Below are 23,807 nucleotides of genomic sequence, written 5' to 3'. Positions count from 1 at the left end.
AGAAGGAGGGACAGAATAAAGATTAAAGAAGAAATAAACAAAATAGAGAAGAATAAAACAATAGAAAAATCAATGAAACCAAGAGCTGGTTCTTTGAGAAAATAAACAAAATAGATAAGACTCTAGCCAAACTTATTAAGAGAAAAAGAGAATCAACACACATCAACAGAATCAGAAATGAGAATGGAAAAATCACGACAGACTCCACAGAAATACAAAGAATTATTAAAGACTACTATGAAAACCTATATGCTAATAAGCTGGAAAACCTAGAAGAAATGGACAACTTCCTAGAAAAATACAACCTTCCAAGACTGACCAAGAAAGAAACACAAAAGTTAAACAAACCAATTACGAGCAAAGAAATTGTAATGGTGATCAAAAACTACCCAAGAATAAAACCCCTGGGTCAGATGGATTTACCTCGGAATTTTATCAGACATACAGAGAAGACATAATACCAATTCTCCTTAAAGTTTTCCAAAAAATAGAAGAGGAGGGAATACTCCCAAACTCATTCTATGAAGCCAACATCACCCTAATACCAAAATCAGGCAAAGACCCCACCAAAAAAGAAAATTACAGACCAATATCCCTGATGAATGTAGATGCAAAAATACTCAATAAAATATTAGCAAACAGAATTCAACAGTATATCAAAAGGATCATACACCATGACCAAGTGGGGTTCATCCCAGGGATGCAAGGATGGCACATCATTCTAAAATCCATCAACATCATCCACCACATCCACAAAAAGAAGGACAAAAACCACATGATCATCTCCATAGATGCTGAAAAAGCATTTGACAAAATTCTACATCCATTCATGATAAAAACTCTCAGCAAAATGGGTATAGAGGGCAAGTACCTCAACATAACAAAGGCCATATATGATAAACTCACAGCCAACATCATACTAAATGGCGAGAAGCTGAAAGCTTTTCCTCTGAGATCAGGAACAAGACAGGGATGCCCACTCTCCCCACTGTTATTTAACATAGTACTGGAGGTCCTAGCCACGGCAATCAGACAAAACAAAGAAATACAAGGAATCCAGATTGGTAAAGAAGAAGTTAAACTGTCACTATTTGCAGATGACATGATATTGTACATAAAAAACCCTAAAGACTCCACCCCAAAACTACTAGAACTGATATCAGAATACAGCAAAGTTGCAAGATTCAACATTAACACACAGAAATCTGTGGCTTTCCTATACACTAACAATGAACCAATAGAAAGAGAAATTAGGGAAACAACTCCATTCACAATTGCATCAAAAAGAACAAAATACCTAGGAATAAACCTGACCAGAGAAGTGATACACCTATACCCTGAAAACTACAAGTCACTCTTAAGAGAAATTAAAGGGGACACTAACAAATGGAAACTCATCCCATGCTCTTGTCTAGGAAGAATTAATATTGTTAAAATGGCCATCCTGCCCAAAGCAACATACAGATTTGATGCAATCCCTATCAAATTATCAGCAACATTCTTCAATGAACTGGAACAAATAGTTCAAAACTTCATATGGAAACACCAACGACCCCAAATAGCCAAAGCAATCCTGAGAAGGAAGAATAAAGTGGGGGAGATCTCACTCCCCAACTTCAAGCTCTACTACAAAGCCATAGTAATCAAGACAATTTGGTACTGGCACAAGAACAGGGCCACAGACCAGTGGAACAGATGAGAGACTCCAAACATTAACCCAAACATATATGGTCAATTAATATTTGATAAAGGAGCCATGGACATACAATGGGGAAATGACAGTCTCTTCACCAGACGGTGCTGGCAAAACTGGACAGCTACATGTAAGAGAATGAAACTGGATCACTGTCTAACCCCATAAAGAAAAGTAAATTCGAAAAGGATCAAAGACCTGAATGTAAGTCATGAAACCATAAAACTCTTAGAAAAAAACATAGGCAAAAACCTCTTAGACATAAACATGAGTGACCTCTTCTTGAACATTTCTCCCGGGCAAGGAAAACAAAAGCAAAAATGAACAAGTGGGACTATATTAAGCTGAAAAGCTTCTGTACAGCAAAAGACACCATCAATAGAACAAAAAGGTATCCTACAGTATGGGAGAATATATTTGTAAATGACAGATCTGATAAAGGCTTGACATCCAAAATATATAAAGAGCTCTCCCACCTCAACAAACAAAAAACAAATAATCCGATTAAAAAATGTGCAGAGGAACTGAACAGACAGTTCTCCAAAACAGAAATTCAGATGACCAATAGACACATGAAAAGATGCTCCACATCACTAATTATCAGAGAAATTCAAATTAAAACCACAATGAGATATCACCTCACACCAGTAAGGATGGCTACCATCCGAAAGACAAACAACAACAAATGTTGGTGAGGTTGTGGAGAAAGGGTAACCCTCCTACACTGCTGGTGGGAATGTAAATTAGTTCAACCATTGTGGAAAGCAGTATGGAGGTTCTTCAAAATGCTCAAAATAGAATTACCATTTGACCCAGAAATTCCACTTCTAGGAATTTACCCTAAGGATGCAGCACTCCAGTTTGAAAAAGACAGATGCACCCCTATGTTTATCACAGCACTATTTACAATAGCCAAGAATTGGAAGCAACCTAAGTGTCCATCAGTAGATGAATGGATAAAGAAGATGTGATGCATATACACAATGGAATATTATTCAGCCATAAGAAGAAAACAAATCCTACCATTTGCAACAACATGGAGCCAGAGGGTATTATGCTCAGTGAAATAAGCCAAGCTGAGAAAGAGAAATACCAAATGATTTCACTCATCTGTGGAGTAGAAGAACAAAGGAAAAGCTGAAGGAACAAAACAGCAGCAGAATCACAGAACCCAAGAATGGACTACCAGGTACCAAAGGGAAAGGGACTGGGGAGGATGGGTGGGTAGGTAGGGATAAGGGGGGGAGAAGAAAGGGGGTATTATGATTAGCATGCATAATGGGGGGGTTGGGAGAAAGGGGAGGGCTGTGCAACACAGAGAAGACAAGTAGTGATTCTACAACATTTTGCTATGCTGATGGACAGTGACTGTAATGGGGTTTGTGGGAAGACTTGGTATAGGGGAGAGCCTAATAAACATAAAATTCTTCATGTAATTGTAGATTAATGATAACAAAAAGAAAGAGAAAGAAAAGGGAGATTACTCCCTGATAGGATAAAACTAACTGCAAATCAATGATTAATGCATGCTTTACATATCTTTAATTTTGATCTTTTAAAGGGTGTCAGATGATCAGCTATGGAGGTACATTTTTCTGATAATATTCCTTTCTCTTAAAAAAAAAGAAAGCAGTTCCTGTGTGGTGATCTCCAATAGGTTCTTCACAATGGTATAAAGGGCATATCAAAGTGTGGGCAAAGGGTTTGTTTGTGTTTATACAGAGGATCAAAGCCTAATTTGGCTACACAGGAAACGAATTAAAATACAATATGAAGAAGAACTTACAAATCAACATCCTCTGGAAGAGTCATTCCAGAAGATGAACATCAAAAAACCTCAACAGAGATCCAGGAGATGCTGCAGTTGTAGCTGCATTCGTCCCACCGGTTCCTGGACTTGCCATTGGAATGAAGAAGGAGATATCTAAGCTGGCCTGTGCATACAGTAAAACAACAAATTTGACTGGATCTATACTGCCGGAACTCAACCAAGAATTAGGAGAAGTGCAAGTTGCAGTGCTCCAAAATCGTGCGACTATAGACTATCTACTGTTAAAAGAACACATGGGATGTGAACAGTTCCCAGGAATGTGTTGTTTTAATTTGTCTGATTTTTCTCAAACTATCCAAATTCGGTTAGACAATATACATCATATTACTGATAAGTTTTCACAAATACCTGGGGTACCTAACTGGTTTTCTTGGCTTCACTGGAGATGGCTGGTAATTGTAGGTCTGCTTTGGTTATGTAACTGTATTCCTATTATGTTAATGTATGTGCGCAATTTAATTAGTAGTTTAAAACCTACACATGCTTATGTTACTCTACAAAAAGGTATGTCAAAGAAATAATCAATCTTCCCATGTTTTCTTCCATCTACTACTTCTATAGCTTTTCTTCTTCCTTCCTAATTGCAACCCTTTAGAGAATTAGTGCCTCATATCGAAAATTACCAAGTATCACAATTCTTCCAAGTGGTAAAGATACCTCAAGACAAATGCTGGGCATAGAAGCCACAGGGCATAAATCTGCAAAGAAGTAAAAAGCTAACCTTTTCAAAGAATATTTCTTCTCTCTCACTTACCAACTTTACATTTCCCTGTATGGCCCCGGAAGATGACTGGTTAGCCAGAGACGGGTAAGATTCCTCAAGGGAGGAACAACCTAAGACAGGCACAGTCGCAGGGGGGCCATCAGGTGAGAATTTGGGGATCAACAGAGGTGAGGCTCAGAACCTCACCCCCCCTGCTTTGAGAGAAATCTTCTGCATCCGTGGATGTTTTGCTGCCCTTGTCTAGCTTGGATTAATACTTAAGTCTATAGGCACACACCTGATCATCTACATTTGCCCTCTTACAGCACTAAACTATGTTTTCTACCTTTATCTTGCATCTACCTACAACTCCAGCATTTTATTTAAAATAATAATAATAATAATAATAATAATAAGGGAGAAATGTGGGACTCACATATAAATCAAGTATAAAAATCAAACGAATAATCATATCTGACTTGATTGTTTATAGTTCATAATGCGTGATCAAAACCGAAAGTTTCTGTGATGACTGTCCTTGCACTGTTCACCATGGAAGAACTTATTCACTATGTAAAACCTTGTCCACCATGTAAGAACCTGTTTGTTATGCTTCACAAGATTGGAGACTGTTGAGAATTAGGCTTGGGGTTGATTAATGACTGTGCATTGAGTCCCCTATACAGAATTTTATTGTTGTTAACAAGCATTTAATCAATAAATATGAGAGATGCCCTCTCAAAAAAAAGAAAAAACAAACTGTAAGTTAAGAATTTAGCCATGCCAAACACCTAAAAACAAACAAGCCAACATACTGTGTTAATAATTTCATAATATCTAAAACTTAATTGGAGATTAGAAAACAAGTAGAATACAAAATATTATGAAAGTTATCTTATAAAATGTTGAAATTGTCCCCTGGTTAATATTAAGGCTTTTTATAGTAAAATACTTTTATGCCTGTTTCCTCAAAAGAAAAACAATCCAGCATCTTATTCCAGAGGAGACATTGTCAAGCTTGATATATTCACTGAAATTTCTTTGAAATTACCATTGTTTTCCTAATTAAAATTTGAGGGTTTTATACCTTAAAATCTATTAGGAAGTAGTGTACAGGGGCCTACAAAAACAGGAGTGATTTACTCATTCCCAGGTCCTCCAGTTTTGTGAGTTAAACTTTTTAAATTTCAAGTAACTTGAGCTTTTACCCTCTCCAGAGAAATCCCTTGGCCCCCCTAATATTTCTAGTGAAAGAAAAGAATCATAAGAATAAGCTTTTATTGTCCATCATCTTACTTTAGGGTTCCTACTTTCCAATTTGACTTTGATAACTACTCATTTCATTTTATCTCATGAAAAATGTCCCATCTCCACCTCGTTCCTCAAATGTGGCCCCAGCTTTTCACCTTTATTCCCCAAAACACTACAAATGTATGGCCACTGCATTGTAAGTTTCATGAAAGCTCCAGGAACTGTTTGTTTATAGTATCATATCAAACAGGATAAACTTTCAGATGGAAGTGTGGTTTTAGATCCTCATGACCCCTCTGTACACAGGAATCTCTTAATTATTGGCCATACGTCTTGTTGAGTCCTGGACTAACTACATATTCTGGGCTCCTGTCCCTCTCATGACCCATTCTCTGAATTACAAATGCTTGCAAACATTCCCAATATTTTTTTTATTCTGTGAAAGAACTTTCTTATTCCACCCAATTATTTCCCAACTGTACTGGCCCAAAAGACCTTCCCTTCCCAACGAAAAGAACCATCAAACTATTTTCCTAAACAACAAACAAGAGAAGAAATACACAGCCTGAGAAAAATCTATGTATCATCTAGGAACAAAGCACAGTCAACTTTTAAATTAGATATGTTTTCTCATATCCCACGCTTTTGTAACAGAAATAATATAATAAAGCACAAGCAGAGTATACTAGAAAAAGTAGGAGACTTGAAATCAGAACTCTGAGAGTTTAGATTTTTTTGTTAAGAAGATTAGTGACTATAAATCATTAACCTTCTGAGCTTTACTTTTTATGATCCATGCAATAAATATGTTCTGCAAATGGCTATGTGCAGGGTCGGAGTGTGCAAAAGTAGACAATACTTAGTGAAAGAAAACATAGTGCAGTATTTTTTAAAGAAGCAAAATGAGTTGCACTTAATAGTCTTTTGGGACCTTCCATCTCTGGAATTGAGACACACTGAAGAAAAAAAACTGTGATAAAGAATTTTGTTATAATATTATAACTGGAATTAAATAAAGGTAAAAATAAAAGAAAAAGAGGTAAGAAAGGGTGAAAATGGTGAAGAGAAAAAGAGAGATCTATGAGGTATAAACTTCAAATTAAAAACAATTTAGTTGTAGGCATGGAATATAAAGGGAATTTAGTTATAGCATATGGACTATAGCTCATAATATTGTATATCTTTGTATGATGATAAGGTAACTATTTCTCATGGTGAAGATTTAGTAATGTATAAATTTAATGAATAGCTAGATGTTCAAATGAAACCAATATAGTATTGCATTTAAACTATATTTAAATACAAAATAAAAACAATAGAAAAACAAAAGAGAAAATGTAAAACTTTTTAAAAACAAAAAGAAATCATTGATAGAATATTTAAATTTCCTTCAACATGATAAAAAAATTGGATAAGAAGACCGCAAATAAAATTATCATGATTAAAACAGAGTCACCCTGTCCAGTGACTATCCACAGACAGATGATGTTTCTAATCAAAAGATTCTCCTCAGGGTTTTTCGCAGAGCAAGTTTAACATCTTTGTTCCTCAAACTGTAGATTAAGGGGTTCATCATGGGGACCACATTGGTATAAAAGACAGAAGAGATTTTTCCCACATCCATAGACCCAGCAGAAGAAGGCTGGAGATACATAAATGCACATGATCCAAAGAACAAAGACACAGCAATGATGTGGGAGCTGCAGGTGCTGAAGGCTTTGGACCTGCCCTCAGTGGAGCTGATGTGGAGGATGCTGGAGAGGATGAAACCATAGGAGACAAAGATGGTGAGGCTGGGCACAACGATGTTGCTGCCCGCCACAATGAACACCACCAGCTCATTGATGTACGTGCTGGTGCAGGAGAGCTGGAGCACAGGGAGGATGTCACAGAAATAATGGTTGATGGTGTTGGCATCACAGAAGGTCAGTCTCAGCAGGCATCCAGTGTGGGCCATGGAGCCAGAAAAGGCCACCAAGTAAGAACCAAGCATAAGGCTGGAACACACTTTAGGGGACATGGCAGCATTATACAAGAGTGGGTTGCAGATGGCCACATAGCGGTCATAGGCCATTGATGTCAGCACATAGCATTCAGAAATAGCAAAAAAACAGAAAAAGTAGAGCTGGGCCATGCACCCCATGTAGGAAATAATCTTCTTCTTTGATAAGAAATTCATCAGCATTTTGGGTGTAAACACCATACAATAACAGAGATCTATAAAGGACAAATTGAAGAGGAAAAAGTACATGGGAGTGTGGAGGTGTGAATTCAGCCCTATGAGAGTTAGCATGCCCAAATTTCCCAGTGCAGTGACCATGTACATTACTAAAAACAGGAAGAACAGGGGGAGCTGGAGATCTGGCTGGTCTGTTAATCCCACCAGAATGAATTCTGTCAGGGAAGAACCATTTCCAGTAGGCATTCTTCTCTATAGCAATCTGTGGACACAGGACAAATGGTTACATCACAGAACAATTCAACAATTTATGCACTGTCTTATCCAGAAAGAAAATGTATAAACTTGGAATGCCTGAGAATAGCCCAACTTGGACACAGAATATTACCACTACCGTGATATTGAATGGCACTAAATATCCCTTTTTGGAGCTGAAACAAGCTGAATATAGCACAGAGAATCACAAACCAGCCTACCGAGGGGAGGCCAGGGCTTCAATATGCAAACACAACTGCTGGAAAAACCAAGGAAGAAGGGACAAGTTGGGACCCCGATAGGATCATCCTTCTCTCAATTCCATTTCTCCCAAGAACAATGTTTCTATGAGAAATAAGAAAGCAGAGTCTAGGACAGGTTAACTTACTGTCCATGTCACGGAGTAAAAGTCATAAATGAGGAAGAGTCAGAGTTCCTTTCAGGGAGAGGGAACTTACTGAGATACTGCACCCCCTGAGCCCCTGAAATCTCTAACATTCCCTGTTTTCCTTTCAAAAAGATTCTTCTATCACATTCACCTGAATCTCCGAAATGCAGTAAATAGGAGTGCAAGTGGCATGCCTTAGCTCCCTAAACTTTAATCTCAAAAGAAGGAACATATTTTTCTAAGCAGAACTAATAAACTCACCTCCTTAGGTCAGAAGACTTCACTGTCCTAATATCCTTGGTATTTAACCCTGTGGTCCTGGAAAGGAAATTTCAGGCTCAGAGTCTTTGATGCCTTTGATTCTAAGAGGAAGGCAATTTATGTCTAAGACATAAACTCAGGTATGTCCTGGAAATCTTTCTTTGTGATTCATCACTGTGACTTTCAATCCTCTCAAGCAGCAGAGAAAAAGAGTCTTTGTTACGATCACATTTGCTACCTGATTAGACATAGATTGAATGTGAATTCAGTGAGACAGTGCACTTGGTTATAAACAGGTAGAAGCTTGCTCATCTTTTCTTTAGGGAACAGATTTCTTGTGTAAAGGTGCAATAAGGAGATCACATACCTGGACCATGATATGCCTTTAGTTCCATAGGGACTCAGTGTTTCATTCATTTTCATTTCACTCTAGGGATTGTACATCCCTCTCTGCAGATCCAACCTAAATTCCCATATGTCTATTATCTTCATCTCTAAAGGAAACCCCACTATTGTTTTGTGTCCTCTTTACTCCCATAACCCATATGGAAATTTTCTTCTGCACGGGTTCTGCCTCCAGTCTTCTTTATTCTTCTCTGCAATTTTTCAAATATGCAATAACCTATTTCAGCTGTTCTCTCTCCTGAGATAGCTCCAGATGTGATGTTGTGTATCCCTTCTACAGTTTACATTTTAAACACTTACTGGAAATTTCTACCTGACAGTCCTGCTGGATGAATATAGGTAACATGTCAGTTACAGATGTTATCGGCCTTTCTCATCACAGACAAGATCAGGAGCTAAGGAGTTAGAGGGTGTTTCTCTTAATCTTTTTACAATACAGTGAGATTATGTTACTTAATCTCTCAGTCCCTCTGGCTCATTTTTGTAAAATGGGGATGGTAACAATGGCAACTCTTTCAGTGGGTTACTATGATAATTAAATGGGAAAAAAAGTAAATAAAATGGTGAGAATATTTCCTAAAGAGACTTAAATGGGTAATGCTAATTTTAGGTGTTTAAGTAAAAACAAATACAAAAACCATGGGGTTTTTTTTTCATTGCAAAGCTTCTATAGTTATACTTGTCTCTTTCAATAAAAGAATATATGTTAATTAAGGATAAAACGCCTTATTTTCATCTCATGAATACCAGTGTTTCCTTAAAGCTCCCAATTTCTTTTACGTACAAAGAAAAAAATAACGTGCAAGATGAAATCAGGAAGCCACAGTATTAAATCTGTAAACGCCAAAATCTTGAGACTCACTACAACCACGAGAAGCACCATAGCTCAGCCACTATTTATTCAAGGAAACTCATTGAGTACATATGAGGTACTAAAACCTGAAGAATTAATAGTTAGCAAAGTAATTGTTTTCTCTAAAGATCTTATACTTTAGTGAGGAATGGAGATATTTTCTGAAAGGAGATGCCCAGGACATTCCTCAGTTTGGAGCTGAGACCCTTCACTCATTGAAGCTCACTTGGCAGAAATATAAAACTAGCTAACACATTTACAATATGATATATTGCTTGAGTATAGGCCCCAGGGATATTTTGGAAATGAAAGTACGACAAACAGTTGTACATCTATATACATGTTTGTATATGTACATGTATATGTATTATGACTTCCGTGTGGACGTGTGAGCACTGAGTAGTCTGCAAGGGTGAGGACAATATCCAGAATCAAACTGAGCATCTGGCTGCAGGTACCTAAGATAACAGTAGGTTTTCTTACTGAACACACCGGGAAATAAAAGTTTATTGAGAGCCTCAGATTCCTAGATGAACTCCACCCACAATGATCAGCAACAATTATCTACCCTTTTCAGATCGATGAGGAACTCTAGTTTTATTTAACTCTGTTTTCTTCTGCACTTTGCATTAAAATATGATTTTCTTTGCTCATACTTTCTAGATATGTTCTCTATGCAAAGATTCACTCGTTTAAGGGAAAGAAATTACTTTATTGTGTTTGACACATGAATGTAAAAAGCACTTAACTACACTACACTGGGATTCACACTCCAGCAGAAGCAAACACCAAAGGGATGCAAGCAAGGGGGGAAACCTCACCCTGTGTTAAGGAATCAGAAAATGCCCCTGCACAGGAAGGACCAGTGGAAAACAGGGTAGGGAAGAACAAGAGGTAATGATTTCAGGCAGAGGGAAAGAATGGGTAAGGATCAAAATTACATCAACTACAATAGCCATTTTCTGAGACGTGAAAGACAATCTTTCACTCTGTACACCTTAATCTACAACTAGTTATCTAATACTTTAAGTTCTATAACAATTTTTATAATGAGCTACAGTCCCTAATTTTAGTTTCAATAAGCAAGATTCACAATTCATGAATACAATTATCTATAATGTGAGCTCTCCTTGAACACAAAGAATTTCAAAAATGTAGGGACTAATTAAATGCTCCTGTTTTCCCCTCAGTGACAAGGTATGAGAAGATTCTTGGCTGAATAATGCAAGAACAAATGAAAAAAATAGCATTGAATCTAGCTTGAGCAGACTTCACAGATTTGGGGATGTCAATTTCTAGATTGAAGACCTATTCTGTCAAAGTAATGTTAATGTTTTGACATTTCCTAATCTTGGCATAAGTAGTGAATGTGCTTTTTTCCTTGGCCAGTTGTTAAATAACTGTCCCTATCAGCCCATAGTGTTTTATGTTTCCTTTATTATTCCAAACAGAATGGTTACCAATTTCATTTTCACCAATTTTCATTATCACATATCACTATCACTTTTACAAATCAAATAATCTATATTAAATTCCTGGAAAGTCCAAATAAAGTTATTTTTAGAAAGATAAAAATAATTTAGTGCCTACACATACAAAGACCAGGGGTCAATTACTTATTCACTGTCCACTCTACTTAACTGAGAATAGCTGATTTTCCCCTTCAGGTTCAAGTCTCTCTTGACCTCCAGGAACAATTCTTAGGCAGGCAGCTGAAATATAAAAGGCTCTAACCCAAAATTATGGGCAACAACATAAGAATACTTACAGCTGCATTGCCTCTCACCTTGAAGAACAATTGTGATGCCTGATTCTGATATAATCTTTACATTCTAAAATTCTTGCGATTGAAGCAGTCTTTTCTCGTTAAGTAGATATTCCCATATTATACACTTTCACATTCTTTTCATTAATGATATCAAGTATGACTCCTGGAAAGTTTATCTTTAAGGGAATACTTAATGAAGAAGGTATATAGGATTCAGAAACAGGAATTATATAGCATATAATAAGAACTATACCCTCTTTACCAATAACCTAAGCATAATAAACTACAAATCCAGAAAATGGCATTGTACATTAACTTTCTTACTTACACAGACATTGCTGTAAAGTTTCCATTGGGTTGATGAAGAGAATAGTCTCTTCATCAGAGAGACCAAGAGAATACAGACCAAGAGAATGGTCTGTATTGTTCTGTAATCATTACACTACAAATGGTGGACCTCTTCTGTGTGAGCCAGCCTGTACTTGGAGGTACCCCAACAGCAGGGACTTAATTCTTATGTTTTGCTTGTGGATTATTTTAGTGGTTAAGTAGAGTTCTAATCAAAAATTTTTGTAACCTTACTTGATTGTGAAATTTACCTTAAAATACATACAAAAAGTATGTAAAATCATACTTCACCCACCATCATAATATTAAAAGCTTATAATCACCATGCAGGTGAAAGCATATTACCGGCACACTAGAGTCCTCTGAGTCTCCCTACTTGATGGTAGCTCCATCCGTCTTCCATTCTCTATTCTGACTGTGTGCCAATCACTCTCTCACTTTTCTCTCCACTTCATCACATACATTGGGTCTCAACATCACCTTGATCCAACCCGCAGAATATCAAAGACAATGTTGGAAGGGCAGAGCTTGGCCCTGGAACGGAGACCGTGAGGTGTAGACCTAAGTCACATGACAAGCTTCACTGCAAGGAGGAAATGTGTGTTTTGGGAGAAGAGGGGACCAGCTATTAATCTCTGACTCACTGGCCAATCGTCTTGGTGACTAATGAATATCAATGAAGTGAACATTAAATATGGTAATGAATGTGTGAACTAACTGCTGAACTTGGGACCTTGCTTATAACGATTATCATAGGATATACGTGGTTTTTATATTTCATTTCTTGTACCACCTGCATCAAATTAGAGTATGTTCACACATTCTACATTAGGCAAGAGAATTGTCAAATGTGACATGTGAAATATATTTTCTGGACATTAATCTTATTTGAATATTTTCCCTTTATATTGTGTTCAGACACACTTTATTCATGAAAACTCGTTCAATGCTCACTTGAGTTCTAAAAGTATGATGAATTCTGTATAGCAATAATAAAAAACACTGATACATTGAGATCAAAATATCCAAGTCCTACACTCAGCTGTGCCACTTATAAATTGTGATTTGGAGCAAGTCATGAACATCTTTGAGCATTAATTTCACTATCTCTGAAATGGGAAATAGGGTCCCTTGGTCTATGTACCTCAACGTCCTTCCCTGAAGAGCACATAGACTCACAGATGTGACATGCAGAGAATACTGCTGCAACACACACTGCCCCTAAAGCGAATGTAAACCCTGCACACATCTATTGAGTGCCTCTATTCACCTTCATGTGAGAGTGAGACTCCGAATGGCACAGGTGATTGCACCTGCCCTGTCACTCACTGAGGAAGGCAGGGACTCTGCCTCAGAATGCAACACTTCTCACAAAACAAGAGTCACACATAGTGTGTAAAACTGCATGTTTTGTAAAACGAAGCCCCACATATAATCTGAATCCTTCATCTAGGCCAGGCTGAATATACAATGAAGTGTTCCCATGCTCAAGAGAAAAACCAGCTGAGCTGCTTTTAGGGAAAACAGCCATTTCTGTCTCCATTCTGCAAGTTTGGTGGCAGAATCAACTGTCAGGAGTAATGTTGACTGTCTTAGGCCAATCTTAGAATCTGTCCAAGGTAGGATGTATCTCTACTGTGTTGCATGATGAAAGCACACCTTTTTATCAGTCTGTTACCTTGCCATTTTTATGTTACTGACATACAGCACATTTCAACACAAACAAGTCACCCGTGCTAAATTTCAAAATATTTAAATATTGAGTGGAGTTCAGAAAATGGTAATCATTTTGGTAATATGGGAATAAAATGTTGATAATGAATATTATTAAAAGTATACACTGGCAGATATTTATAGTGTGCCCAGATCAATCACATGGAGGAATTACAGTAGCATCTTTCAAAAAAATAATAACCCATCCTCTTTTCCACTAAAGCAATTGTCACAGTTAGTTTTATTCACCAAATGTTTCCTTCAAGTTGTCCTTGCCCTTCTAGCTGTAATTGGAGGTTTTTTTATTTCAAATCCATATGTAAGTAGAATGTGGAAGTAGAAAAAAAAAACAGCAATTATTTTGTTGTTACAAGGATCTTCCACCCTATGAGTTTAACTTTTCAAATGTCAAAAATTACTAAAGTTTCATCCCATTCAGATAAATCCTGTGGTGTCCAAAATCTAGAGACTGCAAGAAAGGAGAGTTGTGGGTAGAGCATTTCATTATCCATCATTTTACTTTGTAAATTCCTCCTTCTTCTACTACATTTCAATGATATTTCATTGTTTTATTTCCTGAAGCTGCTGTCCTCTCTCTACCTGCTTCTAAATGTGGCCAAAGATTTTCCACATCCATTCTATAAAACACTATTAATGTGCATTCACTGTGCACTATAGTTCTATTATAGATATGGACAATGGGCTATTTTGACAATACTGTACATAAATGAATTTCAGAATGAAATAAGGTGACTAAAACTCATTATGACCCTCCCACATGGAAGGACCTCTTCTCTACTGATCATGTGTCTGGTTGAGTCCTGACCTAATAAATGGTATCTGTGCTCATTTCTCCTGTGCTCGGTTCTCTGAAATACAAACACTGGCACACATTCCAAATTTAGGGTTTGAATTCTGTAAATAAAATAACCTCCTTATTTGAGACAAACACCTCCCAATATGCTAGCATACACAGAAAAAGCCAACAACCTGTTTTCCTAAACAAACAAACAAAATAAAGTCTATCTGAGAGAAATTCATGTATTGTTGGACAAAACAGTCAACATTCAAATTAGAAATGTTTTCAAATAATCCATGTTTATGGAAACAAAAGTAATAGAATAAAGAAGAATAGCCTATTGCAGAGTAGAAGACTTGAAATCAGAACACTAAGAGCTTACTCTAGACCTTTTGTTTATGATGCTGTGTGACTCTGGGCAAATTATTAATCATTCTGAGATTCGCTTCCATCCATACAATAAATATATTTTCATTATTAGATATGTGGTGATTTGAGTACAAAGGTAAAAAAGAAATCACATTTCCAAAGGAAGTTTATTGCAAAATGATGCAATTTGATTATATATACATAGTTTTTATGGAACCATTATCTCCGGTATTAAAAACATATATATTCTTGATAATTGGATGATAAAGATATATGAGCAGAAACACAGTATCTGATTTAGATTTTCATACCAGTTGGCAGATAACAATACCCAATATCACTCTATTCTTACCTAATTAGATCAATGTAGACCATTCCTTTTCTAGTGGAAACAAGAAGCACAAATTCCAATTTTGAAAAAGACACTGTATTTCTTAACTAATGTTATTACTAAACAGGAAAGAGGTGGGGAAAGTAATAGGCAAATGATAAGTAAAAAAGAAGACCTAGATACAAAGACTGGAAATACTAAGACACGACTCAATTATCTTTCATCATGTTAAGACAGAAATACGACAAGAAGGCTATCACTACAAATATTTTAATTAAATACACAAAATCTCTCTGTCTTGTACCTATCTGCAGAGACAGAGACTGTTTCTGTTCATAAAATTTGGAGAAAAATTCAGGGTTTTTCGCAGAGCAAATTTCACATCTTTGTTCCTTAAACTATAGATTAGGGGGTTCAACATGGGGACCACATTGGTATAAAAGATAGAGGAGATTTTTCCCTCATTCATAGACACAGAAGAAGAAGGTTGGAGGTACATAAATGCACCTGATCCAAAGAACAAAGAAATGGCAATGATGTGGGAGCTGCAGGTGCTGAAGGCTTTGGACCTGCCCTCAGTGGAGCTGATACGGAAGATGCTGGAGAGGATGAAACCATAGGAAACAAAGATGGTGAGACAGGGCACAATGATGTCGATGCCTCCCACAATGAACACCACCAGCTCATTGACGAAGGTGCTTGTACAGGAGAGCTGGAGTAGAGGAAGGAGGTCACAAAAATAATGGTTGATGGTGTTGGCATCACAGAAGGTCAGTCTCAGGAGGCATCCAGTGTGGGCCATGGAACCACAAAAGGCCATCAAGTATGAACCAAGCATAAGACTACAACACACTTTAGGGGACATGGCAGCATTATACAAAAGTGGTTTACAGATGGCCACATACCGATCATAAGCCATTGATGTCAGCACATAGCATTCTGAAACTGCAAAAAACGTGAAAAAGTAGAGCTGGGCCATGCACCCCATGAAGGAAATAATGTTTTCCTTTGGTAAGAAATTCATCAACATTTTTGGTGTTGATACTGAAGAATAGCAGAAGTCTATAAAAGACATATTAAAGAGGAAAAAGTACATGGGAGTATGGAGGTATGAATTCAGCCCAATGAGGGTTATCATGCCCAGATTTCCTATCACTGTGACCAAATACATTACTAGAAACAGGAAGAACAGGGGGAGCTGGAGATCTGGTTGGTCTGTTAAACCCACCAGAATGAAGTCTGTCAGGAAAGAACGATTTCCCTTTTGCATTCTTCTCTATGGGAGTCTGTGGATACGAGAAAAAAGGGGTTGTATTAGGCAACAATTCAACATTTACACTACTGTCTTATCTTGAAAGCGAAGGTATAAATGGGGAATCACTGAGAACAGCCCAACTCAGACCAAGAGAATCTGACTTTACTACTACCATGATACTGAGTGACACTAATTCTCCCTTATTGGAGCTGAAAAAAGCTGGATACAGCAAAGAGAATCACAAACTAGCCCCCAGAAGGAAGGTCAGGGCTTCAACATGCAAACACGACTGCTAGGAAAACCAAGGAGAAAGGGTCAGATTTGGACCAGGACAGAATCATCCTTCTCAGCTCACTATTTCTTCCAAGAACACTGTTTCTGTCACAAATAACAAACCAGAGTCTAGGACAGGTTGAGTTACTGTCCATGTCAGCAGGAAAAGATATAAATGAAGAAGAGTGAGAGATCCTTTCAGGGAAAAGAAACTTAATAACTGAAATAATGCACCCCCCTGAGCCCCTAATGTCTCTGAACATTCCCTGTTCCCAATTCAAATAGATTCTTCCATCGCTTTCACCTGATTTTATAACTGCACTAACTGGGAAATCAAGTGGCACGCCTTCGGTCCCTGGCCTCATCTCAAAACAAGGACCATATGATTATGAGCAGAACTCAGAAACTCACCTCCTTAGGTCAGAAAACATCAGTGTTCTCCCATCGTTGATATTTACCCCTACAGTCCTGGAGTGGAAATGTCAGGCTCTGGGCCTTTGATAACTTTGATTCTAAGAGACTGAAGCCCAGACTTAAATTCATGTATGCACTGGAAATTTTTCTGAGCTAGAGATTGTAATTCCCCCCTATGACTTTGAATCGTCACAAGCAGCAGAGAAAAATATAGTTTTTGTTATCACATTTGCTACCTGATCAGACACAGATTTAATGTGGTGTCTAATCACATTATAACACTTGGTTATAAACAGGGTTGAAGCCTGCTCAGCTTTTCCTCGGGGAGCAGATTTCTTGAGCAAAGGGGGAGCAAGGAGATCACATCCCCTGGACAATGATATGCATTTATTTCCCTAGGGACTCAGCACTTCACTCATTTTCACTTCACTCTAGGAATTGTACATTCCTAAATGCAGATTCAACCTAAATTCCCATGTGTCTATTATCTTCATTTCTGAAGGGAAACCTACTACCTTGTTTTGTTCCCTCTTTATTCCCATATTCTAAATGGAAATTTTTTTCTGCAAGGGTTTTATCTTCAGCATTCGTTTATCTTCTCTGAAATTTTTTGAACATGCAATGACCTATTCCAGTTGTTCTCTCTCCTAGGGTATCTGTAGACTAATTTGCAATGATATAAATTAAGATGCATGAAGGTCTAGAGATGGCAGAGGGTTAGGCTATATAAAGTTCAAGAGATTGCCGAGTCTCCCAACAGGCATTGGTGACTTCTCCAGGACAAGGCCAGTCCATGAAGATGAGGACAGATGGGTCTTGTGTTTCATGTGCAGACATCAAAGCAGAAGGTCATTGAAAATGAAGACAAGTTGAAATATTTTCCAGAAAGGAACCAGATAAATGTCTGCAAACTGATACTAATAAAATGGAAATATGAGATTAACCTGACAGAGAATTTAAAATGACTGCCTTAAAGATGCTCACTGTACTGAGGGGACAACACATGAATGAAGTGAAAATTTCAACAGAGACAGAAAACTTAAGGTGCTAAACAGAAATCATGCACTAAAGAATAACGTAACAACAGAAGCATTCACTACAGTAGGTCAGGAGCATGAGGATCAAACAAAGAGGTCATTGACTGTGAAATGGGGCACTGCAAATTATTCAGATGGAGGGGCAATATGAAAAAAGACTGAAAAATAGTTAAGAAAGTCAGGCACTTACTGGACAGTACGAAGTGGATCAATGCATTTCAGAAATTCTGGCAAAAAAGAGAAAGGAACAAAAGACTTACTCAAAGAAAAAATGGCTGAAAAATCTCCAAATCATGGCAACTTCCCAATAGTGTCACCTATTTATAAAAAGATAAAACCCGCAATAATGGCATCATGACTACACACATAGACCAAGGGGCAACCAGTTACGCACTCTTCACTTGACTAATGAGCCAACCTGAACCCCATGTGCAGAATTACCTCTACACGATCTCTGGCCACAGTGCTTATCCTAGCAGGGGAGACGTACAGTTCACTCACCCCATACTCCCTGACTCAGCACAGATTTGCTGACACTGAATGACCTTTAAATGTGAATTACCATTGGGATATGTGGTTCTGATTCAATCCTTATGTTTCATAATATGTATGATGATTGAAGCCCAGTCTTTCTCTATGCCTAAATACATTCATTTTTCTATAGTCCAAATTCCTGTCATCACATACTAGTCAAAAATAATGCATAAAAAAATTCTTCAAATAAGAGCTTTATGAAGAAAGTAGAAAGGGCTAGAAAGTGAAAAATATGATATGGAATGAAAATTACAGCCTACCTTTTTCATTAACCCAAATATATTAACATTTAAGCTACTACAAACCTATATAGTTGGATTATATATTGAATTCCTTCCTGCCAGACACTGGTGGAAATCCCTCACTGATTTTAGTAAAGGACTGTCTCTGCCCTGGACTGGGCTGGATCACCCTGCATGTTCCTCCGTCTCTGCTGGCTCTTTGGTATGAGGCCTTCTGTACTAGGCAGACTCTTCTCATACAGTTGTACCCTCACTGGCAGTCTTTGCTTATTGAGTAGTTTTAATATTCAGTTTAAATGGGGGTATAATTAAAGTTTTGTAATCTCAGTTTATTGTGAAAGCGCAAATGTATACATACAATTCTACACAATATGCACAATGGGTATTACATTTATTTATGCTGTGATTAATTCCTTTCTATATTTAGAATCAGAACTCCCAAGTACTTCTTTTGATTATGTCCTTTTCTATTCGAAACTTTTTATTTTGGTGTACTCCCACTTGATTATTTTTACTATTTAGTTTTCATGGAGGGACATATCCAGGAAAAAATTGCTAATGCCAATGTTGAAGGGTTAACTACCTCTTTTCTCTTAAGAGTTTTAAGGTTTCATCCATGGGTATTAAACTGAAGGAAATAAATTAATTCAAAAAGATATATGCACCCTATGTTTAATGTAGCATTATTTACAATAGCCATGATATGGAAGCAAATTATGTGTCCATTGATAACTGAATGTAAGAAAATTGGTATTTATGTGAAATGAAATATTAATCAGTCATAAAAAGACTGTAATCTTGTCCTTGTGACAACATGGATGGATCTAGAAAATATATGCTAAGTCAAATGCATTAGCTAAGATAATTCATATGTGGAACCTAATAAAATTAAAAACAAACAAAGATAAATAGACTAAAAAATACAGAGAACAGACTGGTGATTGACAAAGGGAGTGGTGAGGGAAAGGGTGAAATATGTGAAGGGTATATAGAGTGACATCTTTCAGTTATAAAATAAGTAATTTGCAAGATAAAAGTATAACATAGGAAAAACAGTAAAAGATATTCTAATAGCTTTGTATGTTAACAGACTCTAACCATGTTTAATGTGGTGAGCATTTCATGATACATATAAATCGTCAAATCACTGTCCTGTACACCTGAAACCAATACAATATTACAGACTAACTATACTTCTGCACACACACACACACACACACACACACACATGAATACCCAAGTCCCAGTCTCTCCTCCACCACATAAAAGTTGTGTCTTGGAACAAACCGTGAGCACATCTGACCATCAGTTCTATTACCTGTGAAATGAGAACTAATATTCCCTCTACTGTTCATCTCTCATCATTTATCCTTGGAAAAGAGAAACTGATGGATGTGAGGGTGCAGAGATGAAACCCAATAAAAACAATTACAACATTCTTCTCTTCCCTGTAGGAATATATATAAGTGGTTTGATTTAACTTTATGTCAGAGGGAAACTTCAAACAGCCCATGTGCTTCCACTAGTCCCCACTCTGAGGAAGATGACAGTCTCAGCCTCACAAAGAAAACCCTCCCATTGGGTGTGATTTGAATGTTTAAATGGGCCTATTTTGTACCACAGGAATGTCCCAATGCCCAAAAGAAGAACCAGCAGTGCCAGACTTAGGGAGAAGCACCACTTCTGTCTCAACACATCCTTTGAGCCAATAAACTCTATTGTAAGAAGTACTTTTGAATTCAAAAATACATCAAAAAGATCATCAATCATGATCAAGTGGGATTCATTCCGAGGATGCAAGGATGGTACAACATTCAAAAATCCACCAACATCATCCACTACATCAAAAAAAAGAAGGACAAAAACCACATGATCATCTCCATAGATGCTGACAAAGCATTTGACAAAATTCAACATCCATTCATGATAAAAACTCTCAACAAAATGGGTATAGAGGGCAAGTACCTCCACATAATAAAGGCCATATATGATAAACCCACAGCCAACATTATACTTAACAGCAAGAAGCTGAAAACTTTTTCCTTAAGTTTGGGAACAAGACAAGGATGCCCACTCTCCCCACTTTTATTCAACTTAGTTCTGGAGGTCCTAGCCATGGCATTCAGACAACACAAAGAAATAAAAGGCATCCAGATTGTCAAGGAAGAAGTCAAACTGTCCCTGTTTGCAGATGACATGATATCGTACATAAAAAAAAAAAACCCTAAAGAATCTACTCCAAAACTATTAGATCTAATATCTGAATTCACTAAAGTGGCAGGATACAAAATTAATACATAGAAATCTGTTGCATTCCTATACACTAACAATGAACTAGCAGAAAGAGAAATCAGGAAAACAATTCCATTCACAATGGCATCCAAATGAATAAAATACCTAGGAATAAACCTAACCAAGGAAGTGAAAGACTTATATTGTGAAAACTATAAGATACACATGAGAGAAATTAAATAAGGTACCAATACATGGAAACACATTCCATGCTCATAGATAGGCAGAATTAATATTGTCAAAATGGCCATCCTGCCTATAGCAATCTACATATTCAAGGCAATCCCTATCAAAATACCAACAGCATTCCTCAACAAACTAGAACAAATAGTTATAAAATTTATATGTAACCACAAAAGACCCTGAATAGCCAAAGCAATCCTGAGAAGGAAGAATAAAGCAGGGAGAATTATGCTCCCTGACTTCAAGCTCTACTACAAAGCCACAGTAATCAAGACAGTTTGGTACTGGCACAAGAACAGAGCCACAGACCAATGGAACAGACTAGAGAACCCAGATATAAACCCAAGCATATATGGTCAATTAATATATGCTAAAGGAGCCATGGACATACAATGGGGAAATGACAGCCTCTTCAACAGCTGGTGTTGGTAAAACTGGACAGCTACATGCAAGAGAATGAAACTGGATCATTGTCTAACCCCATACACAAAAGTAAACTCCAAATGGATCAAAGACCTGAATTTAAGTCATGAAACCATAAAACTCTTAGAAAAAAACATAGGCAAAAATGTCTTGGACATAAACATGAGCAACTTCTTCATGAACATATCTCCCCGGGCAAGGGAAACAAAAGCAAAAATGAACAAGTGGGACTATATCAAACTAAAAAGCCTCTGTATAGCAAAGGACACCATCAGTAGAACAAAAAGACATCCTACAGTATGGGAGAATATATTCATAAATGGCATATCCGATAAGGTGTTAACATCCAAATTACATAAAGAGCTCACGCACCTCAACAAACAAAAAGCAAATAAGCCAATTAAAAAATGGGCAGAGTAGATGAACAGACACCTCTCCAAAGAAGAAATTCAGATGGCCAACAGGCACATGAAAAGATGCTCCACATTGCTAGTCATCAGAGAAATGCAAATTAAAATCACAGTGAGATATCACCTCACACCAGTTAGGATGGCCACCATCCAAAAGACAAAAAACAGCAAATGTTGGCGAGGATGTGGAGAAAGGGGAACCCTCCTACACTGCTGGTGGGAATGTAAGTTAGTGCAACCATTGTGGAAAGCAGTATGGAGGTACCTCAAAAAACTAAAAATAGAAACACCATTTGACCCAGTACCTCCACTCCTAGGAATTTACCCTAAGAATGCAGCAGCCCAGTTTGAAAAAGACATATGCACCCTTATGTTTATCGCAGCACTTTTTACAATAGCCAAGAAACAGAAGCAACCTAAGTGTCCATCAGTAGATTAATGGATAAAGAAGATGTGGTACATATACACAATAGAATATTATTCAGCCATAAGAAGAAAACATAGTCTACCATTTGTAACAACATGGATAAAGCTAGAAGGTATTATGCTCAGTGAAATAAGCCAGGCAGAGAAAGACAAATACCAAATGATTTCACTCATATGTGGAGTATAAGAACAAAGAAAAACAGAAGGAACAAAACAGCAGCAGAATCACAGAACCCAAGAATGGACTAACAGTTACCAAAGCGAAAGGGACTGGGGAGGATGGGTGGGAAGGGAGGGATAAGGGGGAAAAAGGAGTATTACGATTAGCACACATAATGTAGTGGGGGGAGGGATACGGGAAGGCACTATAACACAAAGAAGACAAGTAGTGATTCTATAGCATCTTACTACACTGATAGACAGTGACTGTAATGGGGTATGTGGTGGGGATTTGATAATAGGGGAGTCTAGTAACTATAATGTTGCTCATGTAATTGTACATTAATAATACCAAAATAAAGAAAAGAAGTAATTTTGACCATAAAGACTGATTTTAGGACCTATCAACATACAGTATGTAGCTCTACTCCACTGCATTATGAGAATCTCCATGTATATCTTTATCTTACCATGACTTAATGATTGTGACATATATCCCCAAGCCATAGTTGTTAGGCAACTTAAGGTTCAAAATGCTTGTGTGTGTGTGCATGCAGAAGGGTGTGCCTGTGTGTGTTTACATAAACAAGCAAATGATCACATGCACACATGCACATAATATTTATTAATTGAATCAGTAACTGAGCTTCAGCAGCCTGTCTATTCAATAAATATACATTAACAATCTATTGTGTGTGTCAGTTGCATAATTACAAGGGTAAATAAGAAATCTCTGCCAAAAGAAGCCTACTGCATAGTGTTTACACCTGGAAAGGCGATTATACTTTATAGCCTTTGGGGAACCTGCTCTCTGTGTGTAACTGGCATTTAAAGGAGGCACATCCCTGATCAAGGGAGAATGTAAAACAGGAGTAGAAAGAAATGATCATCTCTTTCCTGAATCCAGTGGAATATGATAAATGGCAGACAGGAAATCCTTCAATAAAAAAACAAAGCTCAATGGTCCAATATTACCCTAATGTTACTTTTCTAAACCATTTACAACTCTGTT

The 23,807-nt window shown here is 37.3% G+C and overlaps 2 protein-coding genes across 2 annotated transcripts; both read right to left on the bottom strand.

Annotated features, from left to right (window-relative positions):
* Positions 1–6,973: 6,973 nt before the first annotated feature.
* On the bottom strand, positions 6,974–8,631 carry LOC108386763 (olfactory receptor 8B3-like). The gene has a single exon (XM_017644796.3). The coding sequence runs from the start codon at positions 7,901–7,903 to the stop codon at positions 6,974–6,976; it is 930 nt and encodes a 309-aa protein (XP_017500285.3). The 5' UTR covers positions 7,904–8,631.
* Positions 8,632–15,451: 6,820 nt separating this feature from the next.
* On the bottom strand, positions 15,452–16,417 carry LOC108386761 (olfactory receptor 8B8-like). The gene has a single exon (XM_037000844.2). The coding sequence runs from the start codon at positions 16,415–16,417 to the stop codon at positions 15,452–15,454; it is 966 nt and encodes a 321-aa protein (XP_036856739.1).
* Between the last annotated feature and the right edge of the window lie 7,390 nt (positions 16,418–23,807).

Source organism: Manis javanica, chromosome 6 (assembly GCF_040802235.1).
Source record: "Manis javanica isolate MJ-LG chromosome 6, MJ_LKY, whole genome shotgun sequence".
In the NCBI taxonomy this organism is placed as follows: Eukaryota; Metazoa; Chordata; class Mammalia; order Pholidota; family Manidae; genus Manis; species Manis javanica.
This window is presented reverse-complemented; position numbering and strand designations above follow the sequence as displayed.

What these genes read in the sequence shown, in the direction of transcription:
- LOC108386763 (XM_017644796.3), bottom strand. Translation starts at nt 7,903, where the DNA reads ATGCCTACTGGAAATGGTTCTTCCCTGACAGAATTCATTCTGGTGGGA.
- LOC108386761 (XM_037000844.2), bottom strand. Translation starts at nt 16,417, where the DNA reads ATGCAAAAGGGAAATCGTTCTTTCCTGACAGACTTCATTCTGGTGGGT.